This window comes from Borostomias antarcticus (genome assembly GCF_949987555.1).
Source record: "Borostomias antarcticus genome assembly, chromosome: 5".
Classification (NCBI taxonomy): Eukaryota; Metazoa; Chordata; class Actinopteri; order Stomiiformes; family Stomiidae; genus Borostomias; species Borostomias antarcticus.
In genome coordinates this window covers 18,178,672-18,196,171 of record NC_140238.1, presented here as the reverse complement: position 1 = coordinate 18,196,171, position 17,500 = coordinate 18,178,672, and the positions used below count along the sequence as shown (strand labels likewise).

Genomic DNA, 17,500 nt, shown 5'->3' with positions numbered 1-17,500 from the left:
CTGACTGACTGACTGACTGACTGACTGACTGACTGACTGGCTGACTGACTGACTGACTGACTGACTGACTGGCTGGCTGACTGACTGACGCAAAGCTGATGCAAATGTTGACAGCACAGTATTGTCATGAAGGACGGACCGGCGTGTAAAAGAGAACTGCTAGCACTGTATGTTTCTTACTGTACACACACACACGCACACACACACTAACACACACACTCTCTCTCACACACACACACACACACACTGTAACACACACACACTCTGTAACACACACACTCTGTAACACGCACGCACACACACACACACACACACACACACACAAACAGTTAGCAAGATCATGACACCGAAATATTAATCTTTAGGAGTACTGTGCCGGTAAATATGTTTGTCTTCACAGTATACCTCATTTGTTATCGCTGACTGTGTGTGTGTGTGAGTGTGTGTGTATGTGTGTGTGTGTGTGTGTGTGTGTGTGTGTGTGTGTGTGTGTGTGTGTATGTGTGTGTGTGTGTGTGTGTGTGTGTGTGTCTGTGTGTGCGTGTGTAGGTATGAGGCAGCAGAATGACAGAGGGACCCAGTACCGTTCAGCCATCTACACCTCCAGTCCATCTCAACAAGAGCTGGCTCTGAAGACCAGAGATGCCTACCAGGAGGTACACACACACACACACACTTACCACATTCTCTCTGTCTCACACACACTCTCTCTCTCTCTCTTACACACACACTGACCACATTCTCTCTCTCTCTCTCTCTCTCTCTCACACACACACACACTCTCTCTCTTACACACACACTGACTACATTGTCTCTCTCTCATACACACACATACTTACACTGACCACACACACACACACACACACACACACACACACACACACACAGACCACATTGTCTATCTCTCATACACACACACACACACACACACACACACACACACTGGCCACACACACATACACTGACTGACCACACACACAAATGCACATAGACTAAACTGTTGAAAACTGATGGCGTCTATTAGAATCACAATGGTCAGCATGTAATCTCAAGTGGAGACCCCTTGTCTCACCCTTCTCAAACTCCTCACCCTTCCGTACCTCCTCTCCTCACCCTACTCATCCTCACCCCCTCTCAAACTCCCTCAACCCCTCTCTTTACTCACTTCACCCTCTTCACCTCCTCTCCTCACCCCTCCTTTCCTCTTTTCCCCTCTCCTCACCTCCTCTCACCCCTCCTCTCCCCTCCTCACCTCTCCTCTCCTCACCCCTCCTCACTAGGGACACAGTATATGATTTATGCATCGCCATCTCAATGTGCACATGCTCAATAGTCACATCACAAGGGCCTGCAATGTTTTTCTCTTTTTCCCCTGCTATGTTAACTCAAAACATGTCATGCTACAAACCTTTTGCTCAACCTTTTAATTTTGATGACTGTCAAAAACTAAGAGACGCATTATTAGTAGGCGTTTTGGAATGCAGTCAAGACACTTGGCTACCGGTGTAAGCAGTCGCGAGGATCACTGTTTAGTTCTAACCTCATATAGGACATAGGCCTGTATGTTTACAAGTTTGCTTATTTCTGTTTTAAACAAACAAAATATATTGCAATATATATCACAAAAAATGCAATGTATGTTTTTGTCAATATCGCCCAGCCGTACTCTACCCCTCCTCTTTTCCCCTCTCCTCACCTTCTCTCTCCCCTCCTCACCTCTCCTCACCTCTCCTCAACATCTTCACCCCCTCCCCCCCCCTCCCCCCCGTGGTGACACCCCTCCATCTCTCATCTCTCCAGTGATTCGTTTCCACAGCGCACATGTGTCCCTCCATCCCTTCTGTCCATCCTTCCATTCGTCCCTCTCTAAATGGGATTCATTGGAAATGAGATTGCCGTGGTTACGGATGGCTCCCGGGGTCAGCGGTCGCGGACCGCGGGGCTGTCAGGTTGCCGTGACAATGCCCCCCGCCCCCCTCCCAGCCTTGGCCTTGGGCTGAGGTGAAAGGTCAGGGTGGCTGACAGCTGGGACCAGGATGGGATGCACACACACACACACAATCAGACCAAAGCGCGAGACTGACAGACTGTCAACGGATGCTGAGCACGCCCCTCTGATGACCCGCATCCCCTCTCCTCAAACCTCCTCCAAACACACACACACACACACGCACACACACACACACACACACACACACACACACACACACACACACACACATACATACATGCACACAGAACTTCCATCCCTCTTCACATGTACATGCACACACCCTGGACTTCCGTATTCTCAAACAGACAAACACCACACACACACACACACACACACACGTCCATGACCCCCTGCACACAGGCCCTAGCTCGCCCTCCACCCCCCCCCACCCCACCCCCAGGGGACTGGGGGGCAGACCAGGGTCGAGGGGGTCCTCTATCCTCCTGACACGTGCCTGGGTCCCTGGGGGGCTCCATGTCACCCTGTTACCAGCGGCTGTTCACCCACACACACACACACACACCACGGACACACACCACCCACACATTTTAACAATTTATTTATGTCCACATAGAAAAAACACACACACAATGATCTGCATGCGTCGCCCCCCCCCACCCCCCCAGGGCCTATCTGGACTGACACAACCTGGAGGGCCACTAGTCCTGCTGACGCACCCCGCCTGTCAGGCTGTGTCCCCTGGCTCCTCAGTTCCCTCTAACGGACACCGGGACGCCTGGCTCTCCAGGGCTGCTGACGCCACACATACACACACACACACACACACACGCAGAGCCAAAATGGCACCTCCGTAAGCCTAAAATGGCTGCCTTGGTGATGGAGCTATTAGTGAGGCATGGCTAAGTCTGTGTGTGTGTGTGCCCGCGCGCTCGTGTGTTTGCGCCTAAGGCTTGCCCTGTCTGCGGAGAGTTGCCGTGATTGGTAGAAACTAGAGGGTGGGAGGAGACAGCCCAAGATAAGATGGGTATCTGTAGATCCAGATTCTACCCTACTGTATACCTGCCAGTTTACCAGAAAGGCAGGCACACACACACACACACACACAGGCACACACACACAGGCACACACACACACACACACACACACACACACACACAGGCACACACACACACACACACACACAGGCACACACACAGACACGCACACCCACACTCACAGACCAATGAATAATTAATCTACAGTATACTGTAGGAAGACTCTTCTGCAGGGCTCCCAGTTTGTTAACTTCAGCAGTTGGGGAAGAAAAAAAGGCATGAGGCAGAAAAGCTTGTTTAAGAGCTGAGAGAGGAGGAGAGAAGAGAGGAGAGGAGGAGAGAGAGGGAGAGGAGACGAGAGAGTAGAGGAGCAGGGGGAATGGAGAGGAGACGAGAGAGGAGGGCGAATGGGGCGGAGCAGGGGAGAGGAGAGGAGGGGGGTGGAGAGAGGGAGAGTAGAGGGGGAGAGGAGGGGGTTGAGAGGAGAGGGGGAGAGGACAGGAGGGGAGGGGGGAGTTCTCTGTAATGAAATGTGAAATTTGCGGAACATCAAAGGCTTCTGTAGCCGTGGCAGCAGAGCGGAGGAGCGCAGCTCTCTCTCTCTTTCTCTCCGTCTTTCTCTCCGTCTCCCTCCCTCTCTCTCCACCGCAGTGTCTCCCCAGAGCTGGGGAGGGGGGTGGGGGGAGGAGAGAGGGAGGGAGGGGAGGGTTGATTAGCAGGAGAAAGCTTGATGGGGGGTGGGTCTGGACTGGGTAGAGTATGGAGGAAGGGGTTGTTCTGCATGTGTAGAACAATGGTTTTTAATGGTTCAAGCTAGCAAATGTGTGTGTGTGTGTGTGTGTGTGTGTGTGTGTGTGTGTGTGTGTGTGTGTGTGTGTGTGTGTGTGTGTGTGTGTGTGTGTGCACGCGTAGGGCCTTGGTGGAGCGAATGTGCTCTCTGATAAGACATCCCATGTTAATGAGCCGTGGGGTGAGAGGAGGGATGATGGAAAGAGAAGGAGGAGAGGAGGAGAGAAGGAGGGGTGGTTGGGAGGAGAGAAGGAGAGAAGAAGGGGTGGTTGGGAGGAGAGGAGGAGGGTTGGTTGGGAGGAGAGGAGGAGAGAAGGAGGGGTGGTTGGGAGGAGAGGAGGAGGGGTGGTTGGGAGGAGAGGAGAGAAGAGGGATGGTTGGGGGAGAGAAGAACCCCAGGGTTCTGTAAGGAGGGCAGATGAGCTCTCTTCATGCTCCTCTGTTATACTGAAGTCTGACAGAGAAGTCTCTCTCTCTTTTCTCCCTTTATCTCTCTCCCTCTAATACTTAATACCTCTCCTCTTTCACCATCTCTCTCTCCCTCCATCTCTCCCCCATCTCTCTGTCTTTCCCCGTCCATCTCTCTCTTTCTCCCTCCATCTCTCGTTGTTTCTCTCCATCTCCTTGAGAGCATGAAAAGGTAGAATATGTATTTTTACATAAGGTGTGGAATAAAAGTATTGCTTTTCCCTCCAAAAATGTAATGATAATTTTTTACATTTTGACCGGTCTGAAATGAATGTTGTTTTATCTCTGTCTGAGATGTCTGAGGTTTGGTCCCCACCTCTAACAAGGCTTGTGAGCCAATAGTATTATGATGTTGGTACCATGCGGTATCTCTGTGTTGGGAGCAATCAGGAGTCATAATACTATTGGCTTACAAATCATGTTAGAGTTTTTTTCATTCTTTTTTATGATTTATCTATATAAAAATGTAATCTATAGCACCTTTAACAGTATTTTTATTTTTACATCCCTACTCCTTTACATCCCAAATGTTCCAACAAAGACTTCAAATTCTCACAATGCCCCACAATGCCACAAAGTCTTCCACGTCAATTTTATTCTTTCGCTTTGGATGTGCACGATTGTGCGTGCATATAGTTGAAATAATACGCAGCCACAGACGATGTTGGCTTAGCCCGTCACAGCAGCTCAATGTGATCCAGTTAGCTGGAGCTATCTGAAGGGTGGTGTGACCTTAGCGTACGTGCTAGCTGGAGCTAACCGGAGGGCGGTGTTATGATGTTAGCGCGCTTGCTAGCTGGAGCTAAATGCAGGGTGGTGTCACCTTAGCACACATGCTAGGTGGAGCTAACTGGAGGGTGGTGTGGCCTTAGTGTATGTGCTAGCTGGAGCTAACTGGAGGGTGGTGTGACCTTGGCTGGAGTCTCTGCTACTGCTGCTCTGCCTCACAAAATGTAGCAGTGCTTGCTGCCGATTAGAGAGCACCTAAAATGGCTACTCGACCCGCTCTGAGGGATGAGCAGAGACCTGCTCTGAGGGATGAGCAGAGAGACTCACACACAGCTTCTTCATCCCGCGTGCTCAGATGCAGACACATTCACACAGAGAGAGCAAGCACACACATACACACACACTTGCTCACACACACTCGCACAGATAGAGCACACGCACACACACACACACACACACTCACACAAGATGGCGGTATAAGGGATGTGTGTGTGTCTGTGTGTGTGATTCAAAATTCGAAATGCTAGGTGACCTGTCACCAGACTAGCCAGGGCTCTGTCATCTATCCCTCCACCCCATCCCTCACTTGTTTGATGCGGATGGAGATGCTGTGGAGATGTTTAGATGTTTTATTCAGATTTCTCGACCTGCTCCTCCAAAGGAAGGAGAGAAGCAGCAGCGGTGTGTGCTGAGGATGATCAAGATGATGATGATGAGGAGGATGATGATGAAGATTACGTAAATGACTGACTGTGGGGAGGTCAGATGTTCTCCTGTGTCGCTCTGATGAGTTAGTCGGTGTCAGCGGTCTCTCTTTCTTTCTCCGTTGCTCTCTCTCTCCATCTTGTGGGTGCCGTCCAGAGAGAATAGACCGATCGAGGGACAGTGGAGAGAGGAACAGTAATTTCTCTTCTTTCTTGGCGTGTCACATGGTATTTGTACCCGGGGGGGGGGGGGTAGTTGAATGTTCGTGGCGATGGCAAGTTCTTCTCGCTTGGCTGCTTAGCGGGTCGTGGTTACATGGGGGGGTAGAGAAAGAGATAGATAGTGAGAGAGAAACTGAGATAGAGAGAGAGAGATAGAGAGGGACCGGAACAGAAAAGAGAAAGAGGAGGAGATGGAGAAAGAGGAGGGAGGGAGAGGCTGAGAAAGAGGCGAGAAGGGTGGAGAGAGAGAGAGAGAGAGAGAGGGGGCGGGGGAAGTTGTCAGGCCATGTGTGTGACGGGGGAGTCTATCCGACAGGCATGAAGAGCTGACTGGGCCATCTCACCCAGGATTCCCTCCTTCCTGCCTACACACCCACACACACATATACACACACACACACACACACACACAGACTCGGCCTCACTCTCATTCTCTCTCCATCTCACCATCACCTACACGGTTTCTTCTTCCCATTTCTTCCTTTCCAGCCACTGTCATTTTAACTTTCTTTCATCCTATTGTTGTCTCTCTCTCTTTCTCTCTCCATCCCACACCCCCTCCCTCCAGCCGCAGTGAGCAGAGCAGACCCTTGCTGGGTAACAGGCAGCGTGACGGCATGCATTCTGATTTATGGATTTAAGATGGCCGCCCGCCTTGCCTCCTGCCTGCTTGGTGACTGCCGTAGCGGGCTAGTCGGAGTTCGATGTCGTCCGGAGTGCAGTATAAACTGTGCTTTAGGCTGTCCCTGCAGCAGGCTTGTTGAGAGATGCTGCCTCTGTCGCTCTCTAATACTGTACTACAGTACAGTAGTACATACAGACTTGCTGGGAGATACTCTCTCTCTCTCTTAGTGAACATGGCTGTATCAGGCCTGCCTGCTCTCTCTGTTCCAGACACGGTGTTCCCGTTTGCGATGACCTCCCCTGCCCTACAGCACCCCCCCCCTCTCTCCTCCTCTCTCTCTCTCTCACTCTAATTAGGCCATGATAGTACAACCCCCAACACTGGTCATACAGTGTGGGATGTGAATGGATGAGAAGAAACTCTGTTGATTTCATACGTGGCATCCTGTGTGTGTTCTGGGTGAGACCCAGTACCATCTAATCTAGTCATCCCTGATATCTGGCCCTGATATCTGACAGACATGTGCTTCATCGTCATTGGCTATATGCATATGCAGTGTTTTATCTGATAGGCTATAGATGTAATCTGCAATTATATAATCAATCATTGTTTAATCTGTAGGCCTACTCGTATCCCTCATCCTCTCCAAACATGGCATTGGGTGTGATGTCTGTGCTGTATTTCCCAGTGAGAACTACTGGGAATATGGACCCCTGTGTGTGGTCGAGCGCTGCTCTTGTCTGTTTCTGGGGTACTGCTCTGACGTCTCCAGCTTCTCTGCATGAGCGCAGCCTCACGGCCACCGCTAGTACCACACTGCCACCCTGTGGCCGAGGCGGAGCACTGCGCCCCACTGCAGCGTCATTATCCTCCTTGGCAAACAGCACCGTGCCACTGCAGAATACTGATTTAGCATGGTCCGTATTGTAACTTGTAACTGGGGCAAGGGCTTAGGCCGAAATGCGCCAGTTTTTCATGAATTCAAGACCCAACGACAATCATAATCCTCTTCACTTGAAACGACTTGACAGTCGACGGACGGACGACCCAGACCGAACGGCAGCATAAAACCCTGAAAGTGTTGACGTGTTGCTCTCGGGAGTGTTTAGAGGCCTCTGCGTTCAGCGAGTTTGCCTCAGTGCTGAGGTCTTTTGGCCCCGCGTTGCCACAGTGCCCAGCAGAAGGGAGAGCTGTGTCTGCGTGTTTGAAGCTCCTCTCTGGAGGGGCCTGCTCCGGGCGCGCGAGCTGACGAGCAGGTCCTTTCAAGCTCTCTCCCTCAGCGGAACGTCGCGCCGCAAAAACGCGCCCCCTACGTAGGCCTACTATACGTAGCAATATGAGACAACGGTAGGGTTCTTGACTGACTATTAAAGAGATCTGCTTTCCAATACGTTAACCTACCCAGTACGTTCACACTTCAGAGACAGTGTTTTGTTTTGTTTTTTAAATATAATAATATTTTGGGACCTCGATGGTCTTTTATTCGCCACATGGTGATTGATACATAAATAGGCTACACACAGTGAAATGAACGCCAACAACCACACACAGCACACACACGTGCATCTGCGGTTGCCGGTGGAAAATCTTCTTTGCATTTAACCTATCCCAGACGTCCTCCTTCAGGGGTGCCCGGGGACCAAGTTCAGGGACTGGTTGAAGAGCCTCTGTTATTGTCTTATGATGGTTCTTATGATGCTCAGTGACATCAAAATAGTCACTCTCTCTCACTATTCATTGTTTGTGTTGTATGTCAGGTTCTGAGTAAGAACGGCTTTGGGGCGATCACCGCGGAGATTCGGCAGTCTGAGGAGTTCTTCTACGCTGAGGACCACCACCAGCAATACCTGAAGAAGTTCCCCAAGGGCTACTGTGGCCTCAAGGGCACCGGGGTCTCCTGCCCCCTCGGAGCAGCAGGGGCTGGGGACCGGGATGAGCTGTGACTGGGGTGTGGGGGGTGAGGAAGAGGAGGAGGAAGAGGGTGGGATTTGGTACACAGATTTAGAACAACAACAAAAAACTATATTTTTTCTGTATCAGACTGCAGTAGTTGTTCACAATCCAGAAGGGGGCAGTATAAACCAAAGAACCATTACGTCAGCACAATGTAAAGATGTCACTCGATGTGACTTCCCTTTGGAAGGTTTTCTGTCACGTGCATGAAATGTGTACCATGTACAATTAAATAATTGAAACCTATGCCCGACGGAGCTAGCTGGGCAGGTGTGTATGTTTGAAATAATCCACTGTTTCCCGAGTCATATACTGTATGTCTCATTGTCTCTGTATGGTCTCGTGCTACATTGCAGTAAGGCAAGGCCACATACATTGTCACAACTTCATGGATTAAAAAAAAAAAGATATGTACCATTTTCCAAGGCTGCACAACCAAGCCTTTAATGTTGACTTAACATGACTATACGACTAATGTCACTATGGTTAGGGGAGCTAATTGAGAACTCCTTTGCTCTTTAAAGAAGTAATGTTTTATGCTTTTATGACAGAGATGGACGTTTGTTTTAAATACTGGAAAGATTTGACAAATTTGATCCCTGTGCGTGTGTGTGTTCAGTGATCATTCTATGTGTCATTGAGAGTCAGGCCCCTCTTGTCACCTGTTGATGAGTTACTGAAGGACTTCCACAGGATATGACTAAATACCCTATACTCATCAAACACACCAAATTATATATTACTGTACCGAATGATATATTACTGTACACAAGCCCGCCCGCTCGGAGGGTACTACAGTACATTCACACTGCCTTTCACACACGCTTAGATTGATATCTAAACATCTAGACACACATTACATGAACACACATTCATTCATAGCCCACCCCGTGTATACAGCATGGTATACCGACTCACACATCCAGACACACACACGCACACCCCAACCACACACACCCTCATGGTTACACTAAAGCACTGAGAAATCTAGAAAAAGGTCTTTGGGCAACCACAGTAGTCTGATTTGAACCCACTCTCATTTTTCCCCTCCCTCTCTCTCTCTCTCTATCTCTGAGTGTGTGTCTGTGTGTGTCATTTCCTGACACCTGTGTGTAGGTGTGGACTGGGATGCAGGTGCAGGTGCACACTCTCGGGGCCTATTTTAGTATTGGGACAGATATTTTTGCATGTGTCTGCATGCAGCGTTGTGTGTGTGTGCGTGTGTGTGTGTGTCAGGCAGATGAAGTGATGAGTGCCTGGCTGCGTGGAACCACGCTGAGAGGCATGTGGCCAGGCCAACAAGACGTTTTTGTTCATCTGGAGATTGTGACAGTAGAGTAGAAAGAGAGAGAGTGTGTGTGTGTGTGTGTGTGTGTGTGTATAAGCTGTGTTTGAGAGAGATGACCTTTGATAGATCTTTATAGCCTTAGCTTGGTGTTGGTAGTGTGTGCGTGTGTGTGTGATGGTTCCTCCCTGTTAATGGAGTCACTTGTGCTTCTGAAACCCCGACTAGACAGTTGAACACTGAGGTTGGCAGCTGGCTCTTGTCTATTGTGTCTTTCTGGTGTTGACTCATTTTTTGAGACGATAGAAATATGGCACATTTGTCAAAAATGTAAAAAGACCAGGCCATACCAGACCGGGCCATGCTAGACCAGACCAGGCTAGGCTACACCAGATGTAAGGGAGTCAAACTGTGTGCAGGTGCAAATCAACAAAGCTATAGTCCCAAAAAATAGGCCGCAACATCAAGAAGTTCAATGCATTAAGCTCTTTTTTGAAGAAAAAAACTTTTCAACGTGTTATTTTTGCCAAAAGACATCCAGGTGCAAGTGTTTCCGTCTCTATTCGTCTCTCTCTCTCACTGTCTCTCCTGTAGGTCTCTCTCTCACAGGCCCTCCTCTATCAGTCTCTCTTTCCCTCTATCAGTCTCTCTTTCTCAGACCCTCTCTCTCTCTCCCCGAGTCTGCCTCCGATGAAGACAGTGAGTGGTTATTTGGGGGTTTCCTGTGTCGGGGGTGGCTGGGCCGTGCTGCCGGCTGACAGGCTCCCAGGTGCAGGCTGCCGCTGTCACAGAGGGGAGCGGGCCTCCAGCCAGACAGGCAGGCCTGCAGCGAGCACCAGGGTCACACTGGAGGACTGGGCAAGGGGGGGGGGTACGGAGAGGGAGGGAGTAGGGGATGGAAAGACGGAAGGAACGAGATGCAGCAGGAGGCAGGGGGGGTCAACGGGGCGGCTATGGGGGTGTAGGGCTGCCTTGTGAGGGTGAGGGGATGCGGAGGGAGGAGACGGGTTTGGGTTGCGGTGGGGGGGGGGGGGGCACCGAGCACAGCTGGTGGGCCGTGTATGACAGTGACACAGCGTGACGGGGATAGGGGCGTGGTCACGGAAGGACCAAGGGCCGATGGATGAGGGGGGGTGAATGAGTGGAACACATGCAGTGATGGAGGGATGAGGGGGGGGGGGTGGAGGAGTAGAACACAGGCTGTATTGGAGGGATGGTATAATGTCAGGGAGGAAGTTAGTAGAGCTGGATCTTCGATCTCCTACGCTCTTCCTTGTGGTATGGACTTCCTTGTTTTTTTGTTTGTTAAACATAATAACGGTGTGTAAATTTTATTATTATGTCTTACTCAGGATGAATGTCTTTGTGTGTTTTGCACCCAAATTGTACGTGTTGCACATCTTGCTTGTCTGACCACAATGGAAATATGTTTCCAGACTTTATTGATGTCTTCATTGTGTTTTTAATCCTCATCAGAATGGTTTTTAATGTATTGTTGCCCAATTGGGAAAGCACTTTATGTATTTTAACACTCTTTCAAATAAAATCAATCAATCAATCCACTCTTTCTCTCTCTCTCTCTTCTGCCTCTCAAGTGTGTCCCAGGGTGTCCCAGGGTCGGAGGTCAGCGGGTCCAGGGTGGGGGAGGTCTGGTCGGAGAGACCCAGGCCACCGGTGCTCCAGGCCCCAGGCTGCAGATGCTCTTCCCCAGACAACGCTGCTCTTCTCTGGGCAGCACAGAGGGTCTGCTGTGCTCCGGCCTGGAGCCTGTGGCCTGGCGCTCCCATTAAGACCCTGCGCCTGGGGACGGGGAGGGACTAACACACACATCTGGCATCTAGCGCATACACATATACAAACACACACGCATATGCATACATAGCCATACAAAATAGACACACATACACACATATGCAAACTTACAAACGTACACACACAGGAATCGCATGCAAGTACACACACCGAAACCTATCTTGCTTTGAGTTGGTCATATAACCGAATGAAAGGGACAATCTTTAAAATGTTGACAGATGTCGTCAATGATGAGAACACGGTGGTTATGTGTGAACGCAGGCGAGCGTTCCCGAGGTGAGGCGACTGTCTATCTGTGGTGAAGACGAGATGATCTGGCACTGGGTGTTCTTACGTCACAGGGTGTACAGCACAGCAGGATGCGTGGGCACCCTCCTCCGTATTAGGGTGCATGGTGTGTGTGTGTGTGTTTGTGTGTGTGTGTGAACAAGTGCGTGGGCGCTGCTCTCTGCATTAGGCTGCCGTGCAGGACGGCGGTGGCGGTTGGGAAAGGGCGAGGGCGGGGTGTGTGTGTGTTCACTTCTGGTAAACAACCTCTATACCTCTGTGTTTCCATGACTAACCTTTAGCCAGCTGTGTCCGCCAGGCTCCTGGGTTCCTCACCCAGGGGGAATCCCAAACAAAGCCTCTCTCAGAGGGAGCATACCTGGCAACCCAGGGTTTCAAACCTGGCAACCCGGGGGGTTCAGCTGGATGTGGTTTCGTCCGTATTGAAAGTGGCTTGGGAAAACTGGTGAAATTTCAAGCCAATGAGGCGTCACATGGCAGTATACTGTATCTGTTCTGTCTTGTGTTTATGTCTACGGTTGTGAATTTGTCTGCACGCCCCGGTTGTTAAAATAAAATGTGTTTTCATGTGTCTGTGTGTGTGTGTGTGTGTGGGAGGGGGCTGTATTTGTCTGTTTTCTTGTCTGTCTGTGTGCACAGACCTGCACATTTTATTTTACCTTTATTTCATCAGGCAAGTCATTAAGAACAAATTCTTATTTACAATGGCGCCCTGGGAAACCACATCGTATTCTGTTAGTGTATTCTGTGTATTCTTCTCTGTGTGTAGGCTTCTTGTGTGTGTGCGTGTGTCCGTGTGTGCGTGTGTGTGTGTGTGAGTGAGAGTGTTTGTGTCATACCCTGTCCTGTGTGTGTGCGTGTGTGTGAGCTGAGGCGTAGCAGCGGTGTGGTCTTTGTACCCAGCTGTGGAGTCATTAAAGAGCCATCTGTGGACAATAGGCCCCATCCCAGACCCTACACAGCCTGGTTCCTGCCCTGTGTGTGTGTGTGTGTGTGTGTGTGTGTGTGTGTGTGTGTGTGTGTGTGTGTGTGTGTGTGTGTGTGTGACCACACACCAACAATTTTTATGAAAATTGGTGGAGGAGCTAACTTAGAACCCATTTAAATTTGGAGCAGATCCGAATCACAGCGCTGATCCAGGAATTAAAGGGATGAAAATAAAATGTATGAACATCAAATGTAACGATTTTATAGGAAACAATATCTCTCCTGCATTTAGTAATGGTGTATATACAGTAGTGTACATTTCACATGTTGGAGTAGCAGGGGCTGTACTGTATGACTCCCATCTCCAATCAAGATCTTGTGCTTTCTGCAGAGTAGTTTCGGAGCCCTCCATGATACAGCTGGTGTCTGGGAACTTCTCGTCCTTCTCTAAACTAGAAAAACCCATCCACTCCACGTACACATTCAACAACTGTACATGCTGACATGTAACTTGGGTTAATACATCAAAATGTACCCCTCAAATAAATGTATCAAAATAAAATGCAAAATACTGGTGGCAGGAAATGTTTCAAGATAAAATACATGTATTTAGTATTTTCAAAATACAGGAAAATACTATTTTTTTCTTTTTTGTCCTCAATATGGACAGTTTATTATTATTATTATTATTTTGTGCAAATTGTAGGACAAAAAAATAATCAGTAAACCAGGAGAGGCTGTGGCTCTAGCTCAGTAAACCAGGAGAGGCTGTGGCTCTAGCTCAGTGGCTTCAGGACATGAAGCAGTCCGTCCTGTGGTGCAAACCACTGTTCTAACCAGCTACATCGAAAAGATCGCTCTTTATCAGCGCTGGTGGACAGTATGTTTTACTCATTTATGAGTTTTAACCAACAACTCGCTATCTACTCAAGACTCATAAAGACTCTGTTTCACTCGGTTACACTCACCCCCCTAAACTCACTCCACATCCACAGGGCTTCCGGGTCACGGCACCAGTGTAGCTAGTTTACTGACTCACTCACTTCTTTAGCCAACTACCACATGTATTATTTGTTTAACTTTAGCCTTTACTTATGGCATTCAACACTCTAAAAAGTAAGATATATATTTAGGGGCCGGGCAGGCTCAGCTGACGCTCCCTCTTGTATTTACCAATATTCTTCTTCTTCTTCCTAGGAAGTCTGACTTCCAATGCATGAAAAATCACCAAACTGCACATAGTTCCAGTCCTATGCCAGAAGTCCTGAACTGGCATTGTGGGCCAGTAGTCCTGATGGTGGTGCTACAGCAACCGTCTAAAGTTTAAAGATTTTAAAAATCATAACAAATCAGCCATACATGCTATCACTTTGCAACAACCACCAAAATGTAGGCCCAGGCAGGGCTGGACTGGGACAAAAATTAGGCCCTGCCATGTGGCTCAGACTGGCCCACCACAATCGGTCGGACACCAAATAAAGGGCAAATTTGTACACTTAAATGTTTTATATCCACAGCGCATCGACTGTCTTCTTCTACCGGCGAATCGGCGCTCTCCGCTTTGTTTAGTCTACTCACTGCTGCCACCCATGTCGGGGATGATGCATTACATCTTAAATGGTGTTGTGAGACTCGCGTTGAGGAAGGAATCTGATTAGCGGGAGAACATTTACGCTGAGTTAACTATGGCAAACGATCTCTTCAGAAAACATTTCGGGAAACATTTATGTAACTGTTGCCTTATAAAATTGACAAGTACAATCATTGGCACGTTGTTAGATGTGGTTGTAGGCCATTGTATTCCCATGCAATTAAAACCAGAGCTGAATTGTATTATTGGCATATGTTTTCTCATTCCCCTATTAAATGGTTTGATATTCTAAAGTAAGTAGTTTTTTATTTGCTCCTTCCTCAACGCGAGTCTCACAACACCATTTAAGATGTAATGCATCATCCCCGACATGGGTGGCAGCAGTGAGTAGACTAAACAAAGCGGAGAGCGCCGATTCGCCGGTAGAAGAAGACAGTCGATGCGCTGTGGATATAAAACATTTAAGTGTACAAATTTGCCCTTTATTTGAAAGGTGGGGGACTACAAACTGTAGCGCTTTAGGAGAAAAGGCTTTCATCTTTCCAACGATGTGTTTACTTTGGTGAGTAACGAAACGGTTTTGTCTGTAGAGTCGGACGACCGGGCCGATGAAGCGCTTTCATAGGCAAATTGCATTGAGAGTAACAGGGCGTTATACGTAGGATATCGCCCTGGACCAGGTCTATGCTAGTGCTTGCAGCCGGTAGCATTTCTGCAGGACCCCCAGCCCCCACAGTCGTTCCAGAGAACATATCTGTAATTTTGACACATTTCGAGGCATCCTCTGCCAAATTTTTCAATTTCTTTTCACGGATTTTCTGGCCAACCCCTTTGCGCTTTCTATCCATTTTGCCTCTTCACGACTCACGATTTTGACATTGGGATGTGGTGGACTTGGACCATCAGGCCAGGGGAGGGATGGATGGGTCAAGGTTGAGCCTACCAGAGGGAGGGGGGTTGGGCTTGAGCATGTGATTGGGCCAGTCCAGTGTCAGTATAGAAAATGAACCAATGGACCGCTGTCCATTTTGGGGGGGCTGTTTTTTGTTTTTTTGCCTCCCGGCCCGAACTAGACCAGCCAAACGGCCACCTGGCCGGTAAAATATAATGTCAGTCCAGCCCTGGGCCCAGGTGAGCAGAAACTTACATATGCTTTGAGCTGGCAGGAATTATGAAGTCCATCACTCTATTTTTCTCAAAAACTGTTAAACCTATCAAACCCTACTCCTCCCACATTGTTTGGTCAATTGACATTGAATGTTAAACAGTACTGTATGCATGGTAGTATGGTACTGTAGATTTGTGAAATTGTGAATTTCAGAATGTCATCTCAAAAACAATTTTCTACAGTATTTTAAACTGTCCTCATTTTGTTCCCTCAAACTACTGCTGTTCATACAGGAAAAATACACTACCCACAATCCTATAGTGCAACAGCAATGTCTCCACCAATCAGAGACGTTGTTGGCAAGCCCATCCTAATAGTGGACCCTAGGACTACAACTGGCTAAATTGACTCCATTGTGCTGTGATATGATTTTTTTAATGATATTTTTAATTTGCAGCTGTTACTGTTTCTTCTTGTTTGCATCTCTTCATCTGACCAGTATTTTTCCTGCTTACATCTCAATCAGTCCCACCTGTGTTCAATCCAATCAAATCAGTCAATCAGTGAATCCATGCTCAGTCCAGAGTCCCACAACTCATTCCCATCACAGTATGTAGGCCTACTAATATGTTCATGCAGGATTCCTATAGTGTAAATATCTAGCTGTGACATTTATACTTTTTTTAGGTCCAACTACCAGCTTCTCACTTGGCTCAAATAAGAACATGATCTTCCCTTGGTGTCTAGTTGTGAGTTCAAGCCCTGGGTGATACAGAATAAACATGCTAATGCCAACTCAGGCATTGTACTGTTTGGATTTCAGACACATGATTTTTTAATTTAAGGCCCTCATGTATTTGTCATTTGTCTCCTTCCTATTCCTCCTCAGAACGTCCGGGCCCGATCCAGTGCTGCACAGCAGCTGTAATTGATATAGTTATTGCAGTTCAGATCAAAGATTTACCTTGATGGACAGTCCCGAGTTGAACTTGAAGATGAACTTGATTAAGTGAGAAGTGTGGGTTAAAAACAAGCAAGTGTATTCAGTGCCTTGGTGAAGCCTCCAAAACATGTGAGCTATAGAGAGCTGCTGGTTGCAGCTAAACATCACTGTGTGAGTGAGTCTAAGTATCTGAGTGTGTCTAAGTATCTGAGTGAGTCTAAGTATCTGAGTGAGTCTAAGTATCTGAGTGTGTCTACAGTGTAAGTATCTGAGTGTGTAAGTATCTGAGTGTGTCTAAGTATTTGAGTGTGTCTAAGTATCTGGTTCTTCTTTCGTATGTTCTATGAATCATGGAGAAAGTATTTTGAGTATTTTGAAAATACAAAATTACTCCACTCTAAAGTATCTTGTTACAAATTACATTAGTTTTTTTCAGCCATGTCAAATAGAAATTACAAAATACTCAAAAGTAATTGAAATATGTATTTCAAACACAAGTAATAGAAATAGATTCAAGATTTCTTTATTTGTCACGTGACGTATGTGTAGTCACAATGAAATGTTGCTGCCAACTTCAAGATTATGCTCAGTAACAGATAGACTCCAATACTTAATTGAGTACTGAGTACTGCCCATCTCTGTCCAGAACAGTATATTCTACTGTATGTATCTTCCAGAACAGTGTGTTCTGCTGTATCTATCTTCCAGAACAGTATATTCTACTGTATGTATCTTCCAGAACAGTGTGTTCTGCTGTATCTATCTTCCAGAACAGTGTATTCTACTGTATGTATCTTCCAGAACAGTATATTCTACTGTATGTATCTTCCAGAACAGTATATTCTACTGTATGTATCTTCCAGAACAGTGTGTTCTACTGTATCTATCTTCCAGAACAGTGTGTTCTACTGTATCTATCTTCCAGAACAGTGTATTCTACCTGATCCTCTGTTCTTCTCTTGTTCTTCCAGTCAGTGGAGACTATCGCTTGAGCATTGACCAATCAGGAGAGGAGTATGCAAACTGTAAACAGACAAAACTGGAAGAGGACAGAATGTAATGGATTGC

General features: G+C 47.8%; 1 protein-coding gene across 1 annotated transcript in view; it reads left to right on the top strand.

The window, feature by feature from the left end:
* msrab (methionine sulfoxide reductase Ab) overlaps positions 1-11,553 on the top strand; it is a gene marked incomplete at both ends in the record, with an annotated part of 42,068 nt that extends 30,515 nt beyond the window's left edge. The window contains 3 exons of the mRNA XM_084438982.1: positions 550-656; positions 8,283-8,464; positions 11,379-11,553. Coding sequence (XP_084295108.1) covers positions 550-656; positions 8,283-8,464; positions 11,379-11,553 — 464 coding nt within the window. The remainder of the gene's footprint in view (positions 1-549; positions 657-8,282; positions 8,465-11,378) is intronic.
* Positions 11,554-17,500: the final 5,947 nt, after the last annotated feature.